The sequence below is a fragment of the Sminthopsis crassicaudata genome, chromosome 2, assembly GCF_048593235.1.
Source record: "Sminthopsis crassicaudata isolate SCR6 chromosome 2, ASM4859323v1, whole genome shotgun sequence".
NCBI classification, from domain to species: domain Eukaryota; kingdom Metazoa; phylum Chordata; class Mammalia; order Dasyuromorphia; family Dasyuridae; genus Sminthopsis; species Sminthopsis crassicaudata.
In genome coordinates this window covers 537,453,624-537,470,413 of record NC_133618.1, presented here as the reverse complement: position 1 = coordinate 537,470,413, position 16,790 = coordinate 537,453,624, and the positions used below count along the sequence as shown (strand labels likewise).

General features: G+C 33.4%; 1 protein-coding gene and 1 pseudogene across 10 annotated transcripts in view; both read left to right on the top strand.

The window, feature by feature from the left end:
- The window catches only part of PIAS1 (protein inhibitor of activated STAT 1), a 193,548-nt gene that overhangs the window by 53,138 nt on the left and 123,620 nt on the right, over positions 1 to 16,790 (top strand). For 2 of the 10 annotated variants that reach the window (XM_074294713.1, XM_074294719.1), the window contains exon 2: positions 12,924 to 12,997. The exons of the other annotated variants lie outside the window; for them this stretch is intronic. In XM_074294713.1, coding sequence (XP_074150814.1) covers positions 12,989 to 12,997 — 9 coding nt within the window. In that variant the 5' untranslated portion in view covers positions 12,924 to 12,988. The remainder of the gene's footprint in view (positions 1 to 12,923; positions 12,998 to 16,790) is intronic. 10 annotated transcript variants of the gene reach the window in all.
- Positions 681 to 781, top strand: LOC141559203 (U6 spliceosomal RNA; annotated as a pseudogene).

Here is a 16,790-nt window from a genome sequence, read left to right as displayed (position 1 = left end):
GAATGCTGTGAATGATCCAATTTAGCTGCTAAATGGGATGTATATAGGCAATATAGTAATAAATAGGAGTCATGATTTTGGGAACATTTCATGCCAGGTAAAGAAACCTAGACTTAATTTGGCAGGTAAAGAAGGTCCTTAAAAACAGATGAGTTGGGAAATGACACAATCAAAGTAAACTTTAAGATGATTAATCAGTCAGTATGTATAGGATCTATTAGGAGGGAAAAAACTGCAGGTAGGGAGATGAGTTATTGTTAATAACTCACATAGATGCAGGGTAATGGGAACATGAACCCAGAGTTTTGACAGTACAAAGAAAAAGGAATGATGGATGGGTGTAAAACACTATAACAAATAAAAGGGCTGCCTTGGTGCTTCTGGAAGACATACCTTAATGAAAGAGTCAATAGATTAGATGTGAGGAATGGGAGTGTTAGAGCCTAAATGCTTGGGGAAATGGGGACAGTGAACTGAGATAGAGGAGGAGAAGGAGCTATTTCTTGGGGGGGGGAGTTATTGAGAATGAAAGGCTTGGTCTTGGAGTTTTTGAGGTGCCAATGATCCTCAAGACAATTGAAATACCTTACTTTTAGTGATGATACCTGGAGAAAGGAACTTTACAACATTCCTTGCTCTATTTCTAGACCATTGAATCTTTGAATTATTTGGCACTTAGAATGCTCCATTAGCACATACTTTAAAATTAGAATAAAACAGAGAAGATTATCATGGTTCCTACATTAAGATGATATAAAAGTTTCAACTAGGTTATTTTTTTTAGGAGAGACAGCCTGATGAGGTTCTTTGAATTTTTTTTTTTTGGAATTAGGAAGACTTGGGTTCATACCTTGTCCCTGAAAATTACTATATGTGTGGCCCTGGACACATCATTTGACACTTAAGAGCTTAAGGCATTTAAGACTTAATCCACTATATTCTGAACAGTTTGAAGGGAGTGCTCACTAATTAAATCATATCAGCACATAGAGATTAGTTTTTGTGGACACAATCATTTTGCTTGGGTTACTTATTTGGGTACTTGACTTTAAAATGTTCTCTTAATTCCAACTACCAGTCATAAAAAAAAAATGTTAACATGAATCTTTCTTCTGTATTTGACTGAAAAGGGACATTGGTGGTGGCTTTTCTGGGTAAAAGGATATTTTATTTGGTTGGCCTATAGGAACGTATAAATTGGAAATAACAAAACTAGAAAGTTAGCATGTCATTAATTGGGTTCAAGCTCTTCCTTTGCTACTTCATTCATTAGTTGTTACTGTAAGCAAATTACTTTATTCCTCTCCCTTGGCTTTAGTTTCTTCATCTATAAAAGGGGAATAATGATAATAGTACCTTTACTTAATAATACTTACCTATTACCTTTATCATAGAATTGTTCTGAAGAAATTACTTAACTGCATAAATGAATGGTATGTGCTATTAACCAAATTGAGGAAAATTGTATGCTGTAAGAATGTTTTTAATATCTTATTTTTATTGATAGCTTTTGTTTTTAGATTACTATAATATATAAATTAAGTATATTGCTTCTCATTACCCTACTTTAAGAGAGTCATTCTTTTTAATGTAGCTTAAAAAGAGGTAGGAAGAGGTAGTTCAGCAGAATCCCCTGCATAGAGTCTGTAAAGGGGAGTAGAAGTGGGAAGGTGCATTTTACTTACCTTCCTTGAGGGCCTTTTAGAATTATTTAACATTATTTGGGGGTTTTGTTATTTTGGTTTACATTGTGTTTAAAATTTTTACATATATGCATTGTTATTAGACTCTGCTTATCTAATTGTATCAATTCATAGACCTTTGAGTGCTTCTCTGAATTCTTCTTTACTGGTCATTTCTTGCCCAGTAATCCATTAAATTCATGTACTACAGTTTGTTTAGCCATTCTTAATTGTTTCCAATTCTTTGTTATCACAACAAAAATGTTACTATGAATCTTTTTGTTTTTAACTCCCTTTGGGGTGAGGATTATGCTTTGGAATGGGTTCTGAGCTACAGGTTATGGAAGTTAAATCATTTGTTTACCTTTTAGTAAAAGTGATATTTCCATAGCTTTCTAAAGCTTTCAAAGATATTTATCATGTGTTATCTCATTTAAACCTCATAGCAAGCCCTTAAAATAAGTATTCCAAGTATTTCCATTTTACAGATGAGAAAACTGAAGTTCAGAGAGGTCAAACAACTCATAAACCAGATGGGATTTGAGCTCTTCAGACTCCCAAGTCGAAAGCTTTTTTCTATTATGCTACATTGCCATTCAAGATAATTGCCACTCACTAAATTTCTTATCCTCTCAATGAATGGGGGAGGGAATAGGTGGAAGGAAAGAATTTAGAACTGAAAATAAAAAGTAAATTAACTTACTCCTGATGAGAGTTTGGTAAGGGGTAACCCCTTTTGGTTTGGCGCAAGGATACATAGTTAAATGCAGTCTAGTGATGGTGCAGAGTCCCCTGTAAAGGAATTTATAGCCCCGAAAACCTAGCTTGATAAAAAGGTTTATTGTAGGGGTTTGGAAATAAAGGGTAAAGGTAGAAATTTCTGACGCCAGAGCCAGGGCTGGCGCCGGGTGGACAGGAACCCTTACATGGCCGATGTAAGGATGCCATGTTTGGGGCTCCTGCAGAGAGTAGGCTCCAGGGTTCCCCTTTTTATAATGGGGTTGTGGGGGTTGGGGAAACCTAAGCAGATCATTAGAGTGGGGGCTGGGAAAGCCCAAGTTAACTCAGATCCAGTGGGGGCTGGGAAAGCCCGAATATCATTGGATTTCAAAAGGGTGCTTTTGACCAGGATTTGTGAATCAAAGGTGCTAGCTTCTTCGGCCATGGGGGGGGGGGGAGGGTTGGGAATCAGAAAGGAATCTTAAAGGGCCCTCAACCCACATTACTCTCTCAAATAACTACCATTTTATAGAATGCTTTAAGATTTTAAAAACATTGTACATTGTTTCATTTGAGCCCTGAGGGACTGTTTTACAGATTGGAAAACTGAGAATTAGATAGTGATATACTCCCTGGTCATGTAACTTGTATGTGTTACAAGTAGGATTTCAAATGATATATTTTATAGAACTTTTACATATCCATCTAAGTAATAAATTGCTTAAAGACAAGACTTATCTATTACAAATATATGTATGTATATGTGTATGTGTATATAGACACATAAATAACATGTATTTATTTATACATGCTTAAAAAAGACTATAGAAAATCATCCCCAGGATAATACATTATGACCAAGTGGGATTTATACCAGGATTGCAGAGCTGGTTCATTATTAGGAAAACTATTAGCATAATCGACTATATCAATAACCAAATTAACAAAAACCACATGATCATCTCAATAGATGCAGAAAAAGCATTTGATAAAATCCAACATCCATTCCTACTAAAAACACTTGAAAGTATAGGAATAAATGGACTATTCCTTAAAATAATCAGGAGCATATATTTAACATTATATGTAATGGCGATAAACTGGAATCTTTCCCAGTAAGATCAGGAGTGAAACAAGGTTGCCCACTATCACCATTACTTTTCTTTTCTTTTCTTTTTTTTTTTTATAATTTATTTTTTTTAATTCATTTTTCCAAACCATCCCCTCCCTCCCTCCCTCCACTCCCACCCCCCGATGACAGGCAATCCCATACATTTTACATGTATCACCATTACTTTTCAATATTTTACTGGAAACGCTAGCCTCACCAATAAGAGCCAAGAAAGAGATTAAAGGAATTAGAGTAGGTAATGAGGAAATCAAACTATCACTCTTTGCAAGTGAAATGATGGTATACTTAGAGAATCCCAAAGATTCTCCTAAAAAGCTATTAGAAATAATTCATAACTTTAGCAAAGTTGCAGGATACAAAATAAATCCACATATTTATACATGCTTATATACAAGACAGTATCCTTGCACTGAAGGGGTAGTAAAGTTACATTCGTACAAACAGGTTTTACTTGCTTTGAAGTATTGATAAAGTAACTATTATTTGGATTAGCTGCATATTTAAGGTTGTGATTCTTTCCTTTACCCCTATTTTCCTATTCAGATTTCTCCATTAGGTGGATATTAAATACAGTTAAACATGGTCCTTAACATGGAGATAGTATAAATACAAGCACTACATTGTCTTTGTCTTCTTTTGTTTCTCTTCCTGATCATATAATAGGTATTTTTCACTTAAGCTAATCTTTCCATCTTCAGTCTTGATCTTATTCTCTCCCTGGTACTTTGTCCCTAATCATTACTTTTTTTTTTTTTTTTTTTTTTTTTTCCCTAATTCATCAGATCTAACTGAAAACCTATAAAGTCTCCTTAATGCAAAATTTAAAAGAAAAGCATCCCCTTGACTCTTTTCACTCATTCAGCTGCTACTTTAAATCAGCATACATTTATTAAGTGCCTGCTGTGTGCAAAGTGGTATGCATGATTCTAGGGATACAAAGACAAAAAAAAATGAAATCCCTTCTCAAGGAGCTAATATTTTATTTTCCTTGGTGAACTTTTGTACTTCCTTTCCCTTTTGGCTAGTTTTGCTTTTTTTAAGGCATTCTTCTCATTAGCTTTTTGTATTTCCTTTTGCATCACTCTTCCTAATTTTTCCTCCTATCTCTTTTACTCCATTTTCAAAATTTCTTTTTAGCTCTTCCATCGCCTGAGACCAATTCTTATTTTTCTTGGAGACTTTGAATGTTATTTTTGTTTATTTGTTTATTTTTTGTTATCATCTTCTTAGTGTGTTTTGATCTTCCCTGTCACCATAGTAGCTTTCTATGGTGAGAATCTTTTTTTTGTTGTTTGCTCAATGCCCTAGCCTATTACTTGAGTTTTACTTCTCTGTATTAGATTTCCAGGGGTAGAGTATAATGTCCCAAGTTTCAGGAGTTTCATGAAGCTGTTTTCAAAGATCCTTCTAGGGACCTGACCACAAATACTTTTCTTCTGGAGAACTATGAGGAGCATCCCTTTCCCATTGTATTTTAAGCTCTAGTATGCTAAATCTACAGAGTCCTTCCTCAATTCTATAGAGAGACCTCCTGTGAGTTGATGCCTCCAGAAGCTGCCACTGTCTGCTCCTGGTTTGCTGGTTTTCCAAGGCTACCCCCCAACTGAGACACACTTTTTCTTCTTATATTTGGTGGATCTGGGCTGAGAATTCTGGAAACCATCTCTGATTCAGAAGGCCCCAAGGCTCGTTCCTACTTTGGTGGATGTCTTTGAATAGAAAATTGTTCCACTCGGTCTTTTTGTGTATTCTGATATTCTAAAATTTATTTAGAGTCGTTATTTAAAGGAATTTGGGGGAGAGCTTTGTAAAGTACCTGCTTTTACTCTGCCATCTCGGCTCCATCTTCACCCCTATTGGGGAGTTCATGTTTTATCAGACAGACGTGTTTATTTATCATTATAAATAATAATTTTATGCAAAATAATATATATATTTTTAAAGACAAGAGAAAATTGTAAGAGAAAATACAAGAGAAAAAAATAGAATCAGGATTTGAACTCAGGTCTTTCTGACTTTAGCCCCAATGTTCTATTCCCCTGGGCTCTGAGGAAGATCAGAAAAGATGTAATAAAAGTAAGGTAAGGCTTGAATTTTGAAGGTAAAGGAATTCTGGGGCTGGAGGTGAGAAGGGAATACTTATTCCAACCTTGGGATGTGGCTAAGACAAGGCCTAGCTGATGTCATGTGTATGAAGAACAGAAAAAAATTCAATTTGTCTGGAATATAAGGGCATGTGAAGGATAGCTGTATAATGTATGATGTGTAGAGAATGTATAATGAGGCTGGAAACTGCCTAATTTCTTGAAAGATTATCATCCTTTCTTTCCTCTATTCCTTGTAGCCTGTTTTTTACAAACATTCTACTATTTTTTTCAGTTTATCAGTGATCAGTTAATCATCACATTTAATAAGTTAGTTCTATTGACTTTTCTCCCTTAGCTTCAAAGCAGATTTTCCTGATTTTTTTTTTCTCTTTCCTTTCTAAGCTGCTTTTTCTTTACTACTTTGCTTTCTTCCTTATCCTTTAGGAAAGATTCTTAAACTGGGATCTGTGACTGTTTTTTTCAACCTTATTTCAATATAATTGTTTTTCTTTTTTTGTAGTGCTATTTGTTTTCTGCATTTTAAGCTATTTATTTTGAGAAGTCCATGATGTTAGCATATGACTAAAAAGATCCATGACATAAAAAAGTTAAGAACTTTTTGATTTGAGGTGTGTACTTCCACATCTGTGGTTGTTGTCATGGTAGACTTTCTTCATTAGCATTTTCATTTATTCCTTGGAGAAGTCTATGTTGGTGATTTCTAAGTCTATCTCTCTCAAATTAGCATTGCCATCTATGTTGTTCCACAGGTATTTCAAATTAGTATGTCTAAAATCAGGTATGCTTATCTTTCTCACAATATCTGGTCTTATTTTTAGTGGTGCTGTTCTCTTAGTAACCATATTATTGACCTACTCTTCCAGTGTCCAAAATCTTCAGGTTTTATTATTTATTCAGTCCAAAACCTATCAATTCTCTACCTTTGCAGTACTTCTTGAATCTTTCCATTCCTTTCTTGAACTCTGGACACTACCCTATTCAACTTTATTTACCACCCACTCTGGATTATTGCTTTAGCTGTCTCAGATTTATTCAGTCTTGTCAATTGTTCCTATGGTCCCTGGACTGACTAAAATCATAAAATGGGGCATATCACATTGTCCACCAAGTAAAGTTCAGACTCCTTGACCTCTTAGTTCTTCCATAGGGTGACATCATTCCTTATCTCAGTTACCTTTTTTGTTCCATTCTCAGGCTCAAGAAGCCCCTCCCAGGATGCATCACCTTTAATCTCCATGCTGCTAATTCCCTACTTGCTTCTCTTCCCTTTGATTGGAAGGGCTACAGAGTAGAGCATCAAACTCCTACCATTGCTTTCCTTTATAGAGGGCAGAAACTGGACTTTCAAAAAAAGTTCACTCCACTCTGCATCTGCTACTCTGCTTGGTTTCTACTCCGAAGAACAAGATACCTTGTATGTCCCTCCCCTTTCTTGCCTTCTTTTGTGTGTTGTCTCTCCCCTCCCGCCATTAAATTAAAAGCTGCTTGAGGGAAGAGACTTTTCTTTTTATTAATTGTATCCTCAAGAACATAGCATAGTGCCTAGTGCTTAATAGGTGCTAAATGTTTGTTGGAATGGATTTTGATTGCTTAATATGGATGACACTCTTTTTAGAGTAGCATTTTAACAAAGGCTTTTGCTTACCTTGTTTGTATCTAGAATGTGTTTTTTCCTCCATCTTGACTTCCTGTTTATCCTTTAAATCGTGCCTTACATGTTCTGATCTTCAAATCCAAGGAAAGGGAAGAGGCTTCCCTTGGCACCTTATTTTCTTTTGTGCCTAATGCACTTTATGTTTATTATGTAGTTATGGTTATCTATCTCAGAACTTCTTAAATTATGGATCACTATCCCATATAGAGTCACATAACGGAATGTGAGTAATTCACAAAATTGATTCATTATCAGTAAATTTGTTTGATATGTGTATCTATATACCCAGAGTTACATAAAAATTTCTCAGGTAAAAGGAGGTTGTGACTGGAAAAAGTTTTAGAAACCCTGTTCTATGTGATCTCTACAACTAGATAATGTCTGAAGTCCCAATATTTCAAACATAGTAGATGCTTATAGAATTAGGGCTGGAAGAGTTGGAAGTGAAACTCTTTTATTTTACAGATGAGGAAATGGAACCTCAGAAAGGTTATTTTCCCAACATCACATAAGTAGTAATTAATTTAGATTTTAGATTCACACACAAATTCTCTGACTCCAAGTCAGCATACTTTTCCAGTATACTAAAAGAAATAATATATCTTCAATTGCTAACATATTGGCAAGCCTAATTTGTTTTGAAATAATTGACATGCCAAAAAAGAAATGGTGAGGTGAACTTTTTTTTTCCAATTTATAGTTATAAGTAATATATAGCATTTAAGGTTTCCAAAAGTGTGAGATATGCCTTACATAATATTTTGTGATTACAGAATGCTTTACAGACTTAATTCCTCACAATAAATTGTGACGTAAATGTTATTATCCCTTTTTCACAGATGAGGAAACTGAAACTAATTGAGGGCAAGTTGTTTCTTTGAATCCAAGTCTTTTGATACATAGTTCAATTTTTGATCCATAGTTCAAATCTGTTTCCATTTTGCCATACTGTCTATATTTAAAAAAAAATTAACATTTCAGTGTGTTTATGTAATAATCTTTTAAAATTTGCAAGTAACAAGTTGGCATGGCAACATTTTGACTTTTTTGATTTACTTGCGGATTTACAGGAATGTTTTATATACATTTTCTTCCATTTTAGAAATGCTGGATTTTTATTAAAGTGGTTAGGGTTTAGCATAGATTTAGACATGTAAAAGATCTCAGAGGACATCTAGTTCAACTAATTCTTATAGATAAGAAAAAAAAGTTACTTACCCAAACTAGAATATTGAACACATGTTTTCTGATTTGAAATCTAGAATGTGCCATCTTGTTTTGGAATACAGCTGCAAAAAGATATGTAGAAAAAGGGTTAGAAATGAATAATCTGAAAAATATGTCATATAGCAAAGATTCTTTCTTCCACGATTTATGCTGTACACTTTGTTTTACTTAATACTTAAATACATAATACTTAAAATGAGATCCATTTAATTTCAGGATAGCTTGTTTTTGAGATTAAATTTAGCCTATAATGTCAGTTCTAACTAGCAGCAGTAAAAATAAGTAATTTTGATAGAGAAATAAATAATCTTGATAGAGGGATTTTCTAGCAGTTGAATACAAGATTTAGTCCCAATCCCTAATCTTAAAGTTGGAATCTTGTAAACATGTGTGAAAATATTTCACATTGTTTTAAGGGAGGACAGTTGTTTTGAATTTTTCTGCTTCTTAGTTTCTTAAAGACAAGGACTATGTCTTATATTCTTGTTTCCTCTTTAATACTATACTTTATACAGGAAAACATTAGGTCAGAAAGCTAGCCTGTGAGAATTTGTGATTTCCAGCTTTTAAAAAACACCAATAGGGAATTTTTCATAGCAATTCACATTTATTGAATTAATGCATAATTATATTTTAAATTTTAAAAAATTATTCTGAACTTAAAACATCCCAAAAAGATTTCCATGAATGTAGTAGAACAACAAATTTCCACATTCACCCTCCTCCCATCCCCCCCAATAAGAACATCATCCTTTAAAAGTTCATCAATTCTCTATTAGGAGATGAATGAAATGTTCTATAATGAATCCTTTGCAGTTATGGTTGGACATTGTGTTGATTAGAGTTTCTAAATCTTTCAAAGTAGATTTTCTCTGTAATATTTTTGCTACTGTATGAATTCTCCTGGTTCTGTTTACTTCAAATTGAATCAATTCCTATAAATCTTAACAGGTTTTTCTGAAACCATTCCCTTCATCATTTCTTAGAGTACAGTCGTAATCTTTTGTATTCATATATGCCATAACATTGTCAGCCATTCCTCAATTAACAGGTATCCCTTCAGTTACCAATTCTTTATTACCACCCCCCCAAAAAAATGCTATAAATATTTTTTTATATATGGGTCCTTTCCCACTTTCTAAGATCTCTTTGGGGTATGCCTCCAATAGTTTTCCAAAATAATTGAATTAGTTCATAGCTATACCAACAGTGCATTAATAATATGCCTCTTTTTCCATATCCCCTTCAATATTTATCATTTTTTAAAAAAATCATCTTGGCCAGTTTGATGGGTATGAAATGGTATCTTCATACCTTGCTTTAAAACAAAACAAAACAAAACAAAACAAAACAAAAAAAAGATAAATTTTATATGTTAACTTTCAAAACTGGTTGGCTTCTCTATGCTTCATTCTGATTGTCTTATGTATTTTTTTTTTTAATGTCAGTTTGCTTGACTGAAGAAACAGAAACAAAAGAACAACCAGCCTAGTATTTTTCTATTAACGGGTGTCTTTGCCCCTTTCAGAAATAAAGATCTTGTCCCTTCTTTGATTCTACTTTTTGTCCCAATACAATTTACAAGTCCCATTTTATTTCTGGCTTTTCCTTATTTTGAACTTTTGCACTTAATACTATTTTTACAAGATGGTACTATACTCTTAAATTCAACCTTTGTTATCTAAACTGATTTCTATCTTTTATATATATATATATATATATATATATATATATATATATATATATATATATATATATATATATATATATATATATATATACATATATATATGTATATATATATGTATATATATATATATATATATATATATATATATATATATATATATATATATGTATATATAAATTTTTTTTTGGACTGGTTGGTGAATTCTTTGTGCTTCCACATCAGTCTTTTCAAATAAATGCCATTTTTCCTCCTTGTGAAAAATTTTTCCCAGTGTTTTAAGTATTTTAAAGTTGAACATCTACCATTCTTCTTGGATTGATTTATCCTGATTTGTCTTTTAATAATAGTCAGCAGGTGTTAAATGCAAAAGTTCACTACTTTATCCATTTACATTATGGAATTCTGTCTATCTTTTCTTCTCTGCTCTGACACTGTCACTAATTGAGTGCAGCTCCTCATCACCTCAAGTCTATATTATTGCAATAGTCTGCTGGTGGGTCTGCTTACCTCAAATTACTCTTGACATACCAATCCATTCTCTTCTCAGTCACGAAAGTGATTTTCCTAAAATACAAGTCCAATCATGTCAGTCATCTACTCAGTAAGCTGCAGTGACTTCTGGTTGTCTCTGAGAGAAAAAAGTGTTCTCTTTGACATTCAAAGCCTTTCAAAATCTAGCACCTTGCAGTTTTGTTTAGTTTTCATATAAACATATATCATAATATTTTTTTCCAAATACATGCAGAGCGTTTTCAACATTCATCTTTGTAAAACTTTTGTGTTCCAAATGTTTTTCTTCCCTCTCCTTTGCCCTCATTCCTTAGACAGCAAGTAATCCAATCAATATTGCTTAAACATGTCCAATTCTTCTAATCATATTTCCATATTTGTTGTGCTGTGCAAGAAAAACCAGATCAAAAGCGGAGGAAAAACCTTGAAAAAGGAAAAAAACAATCTTTCCAATTTACTGGAAAGTACTCCCTAAACATTCTCTTTTCGATTCAGTGATATATTGGCCTTTCAGGGACTTCTACAAACAAGACTGCCACCTCTCAACTCCTGGCATTTTTCCTGACTGTCTCCCATGTTTGTAAATGCTCTCATTCTTCTTCAGCTACTAAACCAACTAGTGCCAACTAAAATCCCACTTCCTCAGGAAGCATCCTTCACCCCTTCTAATTATATAGAACTTTCTTTTGTTTTCTACTTATCTTCTTGTATCTATATACAAGCTTTCTTTGTATATATTTGTATGTTATTTCCCCCAGGAAGATTGTAAGCTCCTTGAGAACAAGGACTATATTTTGCTTTTCTTTTGTATCCCTTGCGCTTAACACAGTGCCTGGCATATAGGGTCCTAATGAAGGTTTATTGATTGTTTGGATTGGAACTTTTTGAAAACCGCTTTCTTCAGATCTAGGGGACACAATTCAAACTATACTTATATTTTCTCTCCTCAATAGAGAACAAAATTTTAAGAACATTATTTTCTCTATCATTTCCTGTTATTCACTAGTAATCAGTGCTTCCCTATTGGGAAGATGCAAGTTCAGAGTAGCATTTCCCTTTGTTGGTTATTTTGAAGAAAGGAATTATCATTGAGGCAGATCAAGTAGTTATTGTTCCATTTTGGGTGAGGAGAGAGAACTGCAGCAGATTTCTGGATAATTCAAAATCCACATCATTATTTGTGCCTTTGTGCCAACTTTGTGATGTTTCCCAAATCCCTCATCCATTTCCTCTATTTCTCCAGGTAGTTTGTTATATAATGCACTGTGACAAATGACGAACTGAATAAAAATCACTTCTTTCTCTTCCCATTGATGCTCACCGTGCTTCTTTCTCTTCCTCTTTCCAGCTTCACCCCCATTTTCTCATATGAATATACTTTCTTGATTATTTGGGGGGGAAAAGAGGTTTAAATCTTGTCTTACTATAGTTTTTTTTTTTTTTCCAGGAAAATTAAATACTCTAGGTGAGTTGAGTTTTTAAAAAAATTATATTTCATCCTTGTATATTTTGGTGTATGTAAAGAGTTCCAACAAGGTATAGTGTGTTCTTTTAGCATAAGCATAAGGTACATTCTTTTTTGTATCACTGTTAACTTCTACTTTAGGAAAAAGTGCTGAACAAGCATGAAAGCTGACCTATGGAACTTGGTTTAAAAACTCAGTTGTTACCTAGAACAAACAACTGGGATTAAAAAAAAAAAATCTTAGTAGTATGAATATTGTATTGCAACATCATTAAGATAATAGTGACTTTGAAGGCTTTATAATAATCTGAAATCTTTTGATTGAATTTGATTGTTTTCAGTATAAGTATAATGTTACATTTTTATTTTTTAATAATTTTTTAAAAATTATTGTTCAATGTGTGTTGTATCTTGAGTACCTCTCCCTTAATCAAAATGGGCCATTTTGAATACATAAACATTTATTGTATCATTATTAAAATTCTTCCTGGCATATTGGAATTTGGGGCACATGGGTTTTTTTTTGTTTTGTTTTGTTTTGTTTTGTTTTTAATTACTGCTTGTGGTGCCTTTTAACAAGATGTTGTTTCCCTGCTTGTCTCTTTTAAATAGGTCTATTTTTGCTTTTGCTCTGCCTGAGATCATGATTGTTACTCCTTGCCTTTTTTACTTCAGCTAAAGCATAATAGATTCTTATCTGGCCCCTTATTTTAACCTTATGTCTTTCTGTTTTAGGTGTGTTTCTTAAAAACAACACATTATTGGATTCTGGTTTCTAATCCATTCTGCTGTCTGCTTCCATGTTATGGGTAAATTCATCCTTTTCACATTCAAAGTTATGATTACTGTGTATTGTTCCATTTAATTTTCTTCTGTTTATCCTTTTTATCCTGTCTTTCCTCTAAAGTTTTGCTTCAAACTATTGCCTTCTTTGATCTGCTTTCCATTTTATTGTCACTGCTTTCCTTACCTTTCCCCCAGACTTCTATGTTGGTTAAGATAGATTTCTCTGCGCGCCGGGCGCACGTGTGTGTGTGTGTGTGTGTGTGTGTGTGTGTGTGTGTGTGTGTGCTTTCTTTGGACCAGTTTAGATTAGAATGAGGTTCCAGTGTTGTCTGCCTCTCACCATTTCCCCCTCCTCTATAAAAACTCTTCCTTGTATGCCTCTTTTATATGAAGTAATTTTATTTCCCTTCCCCTTCTCGCACAGCATCCTTCTTTCTCACATTCCGACATAATCAATGATTTTCTGTACCCTCTGTGTAGCATTCTGACTGCCCAAATGATAAAAATTCTTGTCATCTTCCCATATAAGGATGTAAACAGTTTAATTTATTGAGTCCCTTATGTTTTCTTTTACATATTTACCCTTTTATGTTTTTATTGAATCTTGTATTTGAATATCAATTTTTTTTTAATTAGCTCTAATCTTTTCAACTGGAGGACTTGAAAGTTTCATTAAATATTCATTCACTTTCACTCTTCTCCCCACTCCTTCACCCCAAAGGATTATACTCACTTTTGTTAGGTAGCTTATTCTTGGTTTTAATACCAGCTCTTTTGTCTTCTGGAATATCATAAACCAAGCCCTCTGGTTCTTTAATGTTGTAGCTGCCAAGTATTGTTATTCCTGATTGTAATTCCATGATATGTGAATGGTGTCTTTTTGCCTTTTTGAAAAATTTTCTCTTTGCCTGGAAGTTGGCTTTAATGTTCTTGAGGATTTTCATTTTAAGGTCTCTTTTAGGTGATAATTGGCAACTTTGAATTTCTGTTTTATCCTCTGGTTCTAGGATATTAGAACAGTTTTCCTTGATAATATCTTGAAATATAAATGTGCAGGTTCTTTGATCATGGCTTTCAGGGTAGTTCAGAATTCTTCTTTTTTAGACTTGTTTTCTAGGTCATTTTTTTTTCTGATGAAATATTTCACATTTTCTTTTTTCCCCCCATTCTTTTGACTTTATTGTTTCTTGATGTTTCATTGAGTTATTCATCTAATTTGCTTTTAAGGAATTATTTTCTTTGGTGAGTGATTATTGTACCTCTTTACATCTGGCTAATTCTGAGGTTATTTTCATCAGTGAAGGGTTTTTTTTTTTTTTTTAATTAAAGCTTTTTATTTACAAAGCATATGCGTGGGTAATTTTTCCAACATTGACCTTGCATAACCTTTTGTTCCAAATTTTCCCCTCCTTCCTCCCACTCCCTCCCCTAGCTGGCAGGTAGTCTAATACATGTTAAATATGTTGAAATACACGTTAAATACAATATATGTAGACATTATTTGTACAGTTATCTTGTTGCACAAGAAAAATCAGATCAAGAAGGAAAAAAAAGAAAAACTGAGAAAGAAAACAAAATACAAGCAGAGAGAGAGAGAGAGAGAGAGAGAGAGAGAGAGAGAGAATGAATGAGAATATGCTGTGTTATGGTCCACATTCTGTTCCCATGGTTCTCTCTCTGGGTATAGATGGTTCTCTTCATCACTGTACTAATGAAACTGGTTTGAATCATCTCAATGTTGAAGAGAGCCATGCCCATCAGAATTGATCATCTTATAGTCTTGTTGCCTTGTATAATGATCTTCTGGTTCTGCTCATTTCACTTGGCATCAGTTCATGTAGGTCTCTTCAAACCTCTCTGAAATCATCCTGCTGGTCGTTTCTTATAGAACAATAGTATTCCATAGCATTCATATGCCATAATTTATTCAGCCATTTTTCAATTGATAAGGATCCACTCAGTTTCCAGTTTTTTGGCATTACAAAGAGAGTTACCAAAAACATTTTTTCACATGTGGATCCCTTCTTCTCCTTTAAGATCTCTTTGAAATATAATACCATTAAGAAACAGTGCTGGACATGTATTGTACCTAGACTATATTGTAACACATGTAAAATGTATGGTATTGCCTGTCGTCGGGAGGGAATAGAGGGAGGGGGGGTAAATTGGAAAAATGAATACAAGGGATAATATTATAAAATATATATATATATATATATATATAATAAAAAAAATGTAAAAAAAAAATAAAATAAACTTAATAAACTCAAAAAAAAAAAAAAAAGAAAAAGAAACAGTGCTGGATCAAAGGGTATTCAGTGTTTGATAATTTTTGAGCTTAGTTCCAAACTGCTTTGCTGAATGGCTGTATACATTCACAGGTCCACCAACAATGTATCAGTGTCCCAATTTTCCCACATCCCCTCCAACATTCGTCATTATCTTTTCCTGTTATCTTAGCCAATCTGACAGGTATGTAGTGGTATCTCAGAGTTGTCTTAATTTTCATTTCTCTGATCAATAGTGATTTGGAGCACCTTTTCATGTGGCTACAAATAGTTTCAGTTTCTTCATCTGAAAATTATCTGTTCATATCCTTTGACCTATCAATTGGAAAATGGCTTGAACTATTAAAAATTTGAGTCAATTCTCTATATATTTAAAAAATGAGGCCTTTATCAGATCTTTTGGATGTAAAAAATGTTTTCCCAGTTTATTGCTTCCCTTCTAATCTTGTCTGCATTAGTTTTGTTTGTACAAAACCTTTTTAACTTAATATAACCAAAATTATCTATTTTATGATCAATAATGATCTCTAGTTCTTCTTTAATCACAAATTCCTTCATCCTCCACAGGTCTAAGAGGTAAACTATCCTGTGTTCTTCTAGTTTATGGTATCATGTCTAGATCATAAACTCATTTCGACCTTGTCTTGGCATATGGTGTTAGGTATGGGTCTATGCCCAGTTTCTGCCATACTAGTTTCCAATTTTCTCAGCAATTTTTGTCAAATAGTGAATTCTTATCCCAAAAGGTGGGGCCTTTGGGTTTGTCAAATCCTAGATTGTTATAGTCATTAGCTATTTTGTTTTGTGAACCTAGCCTATTCCGCTGATTGATTTCTCTATTAGCCAGTACCAAATGGTTTTGATGACTGCTGTTTTATAATATAGTTTTAGATCTGGTAAAGCTAAGTCACCTTCATTTGCTTTTCATTAATTCCTTTAAATTCTTGCCCTTTTGTTCTTCCAGATGAATTGTTATTTTTTCTAGGTCAGTAAAATAGTTTCTTGGGAGTTTGATTGGTATAGCACTAAATAAATAGATTAGTTTAGGGAGTATTGTCATCTTTATTATATTCATTTGACCTATCCACAAGCACTTGATATTTTTCCAGTTGCTTAGATCTGACTTTATTTGTGTGAAAAGTGTTTTGTAGTTTTGCTTATATAGTTCCTGACTTTCCCTTGGCAGATGAATTCTCAAATATTTTATATTATCAACAGTTATTTTAAATGCAATTTCTCTTTGTGTCTTTTGCTGTTGGATTTTGTTAGTGATGTATAAGAATGCTGATGATTTATGTGGACTTATTTTGTATCCTGCAACTTTGCCAAAGTTGTGGATTATTTCTAATAGTTTTTTAGTTGATTCTCTGGGGTTCTCTAAGTATACAATCATATCATCTGCAAAGAGTGATAATTTGATTTCCTCATTACCTATTCTAATTCCTTAAATCTCTTTTTCTTCTCATTGCCAAGACTAGCATTTCTAATACAATATTGAATAGCACCGGTAATAGTGGACAACCTTGTT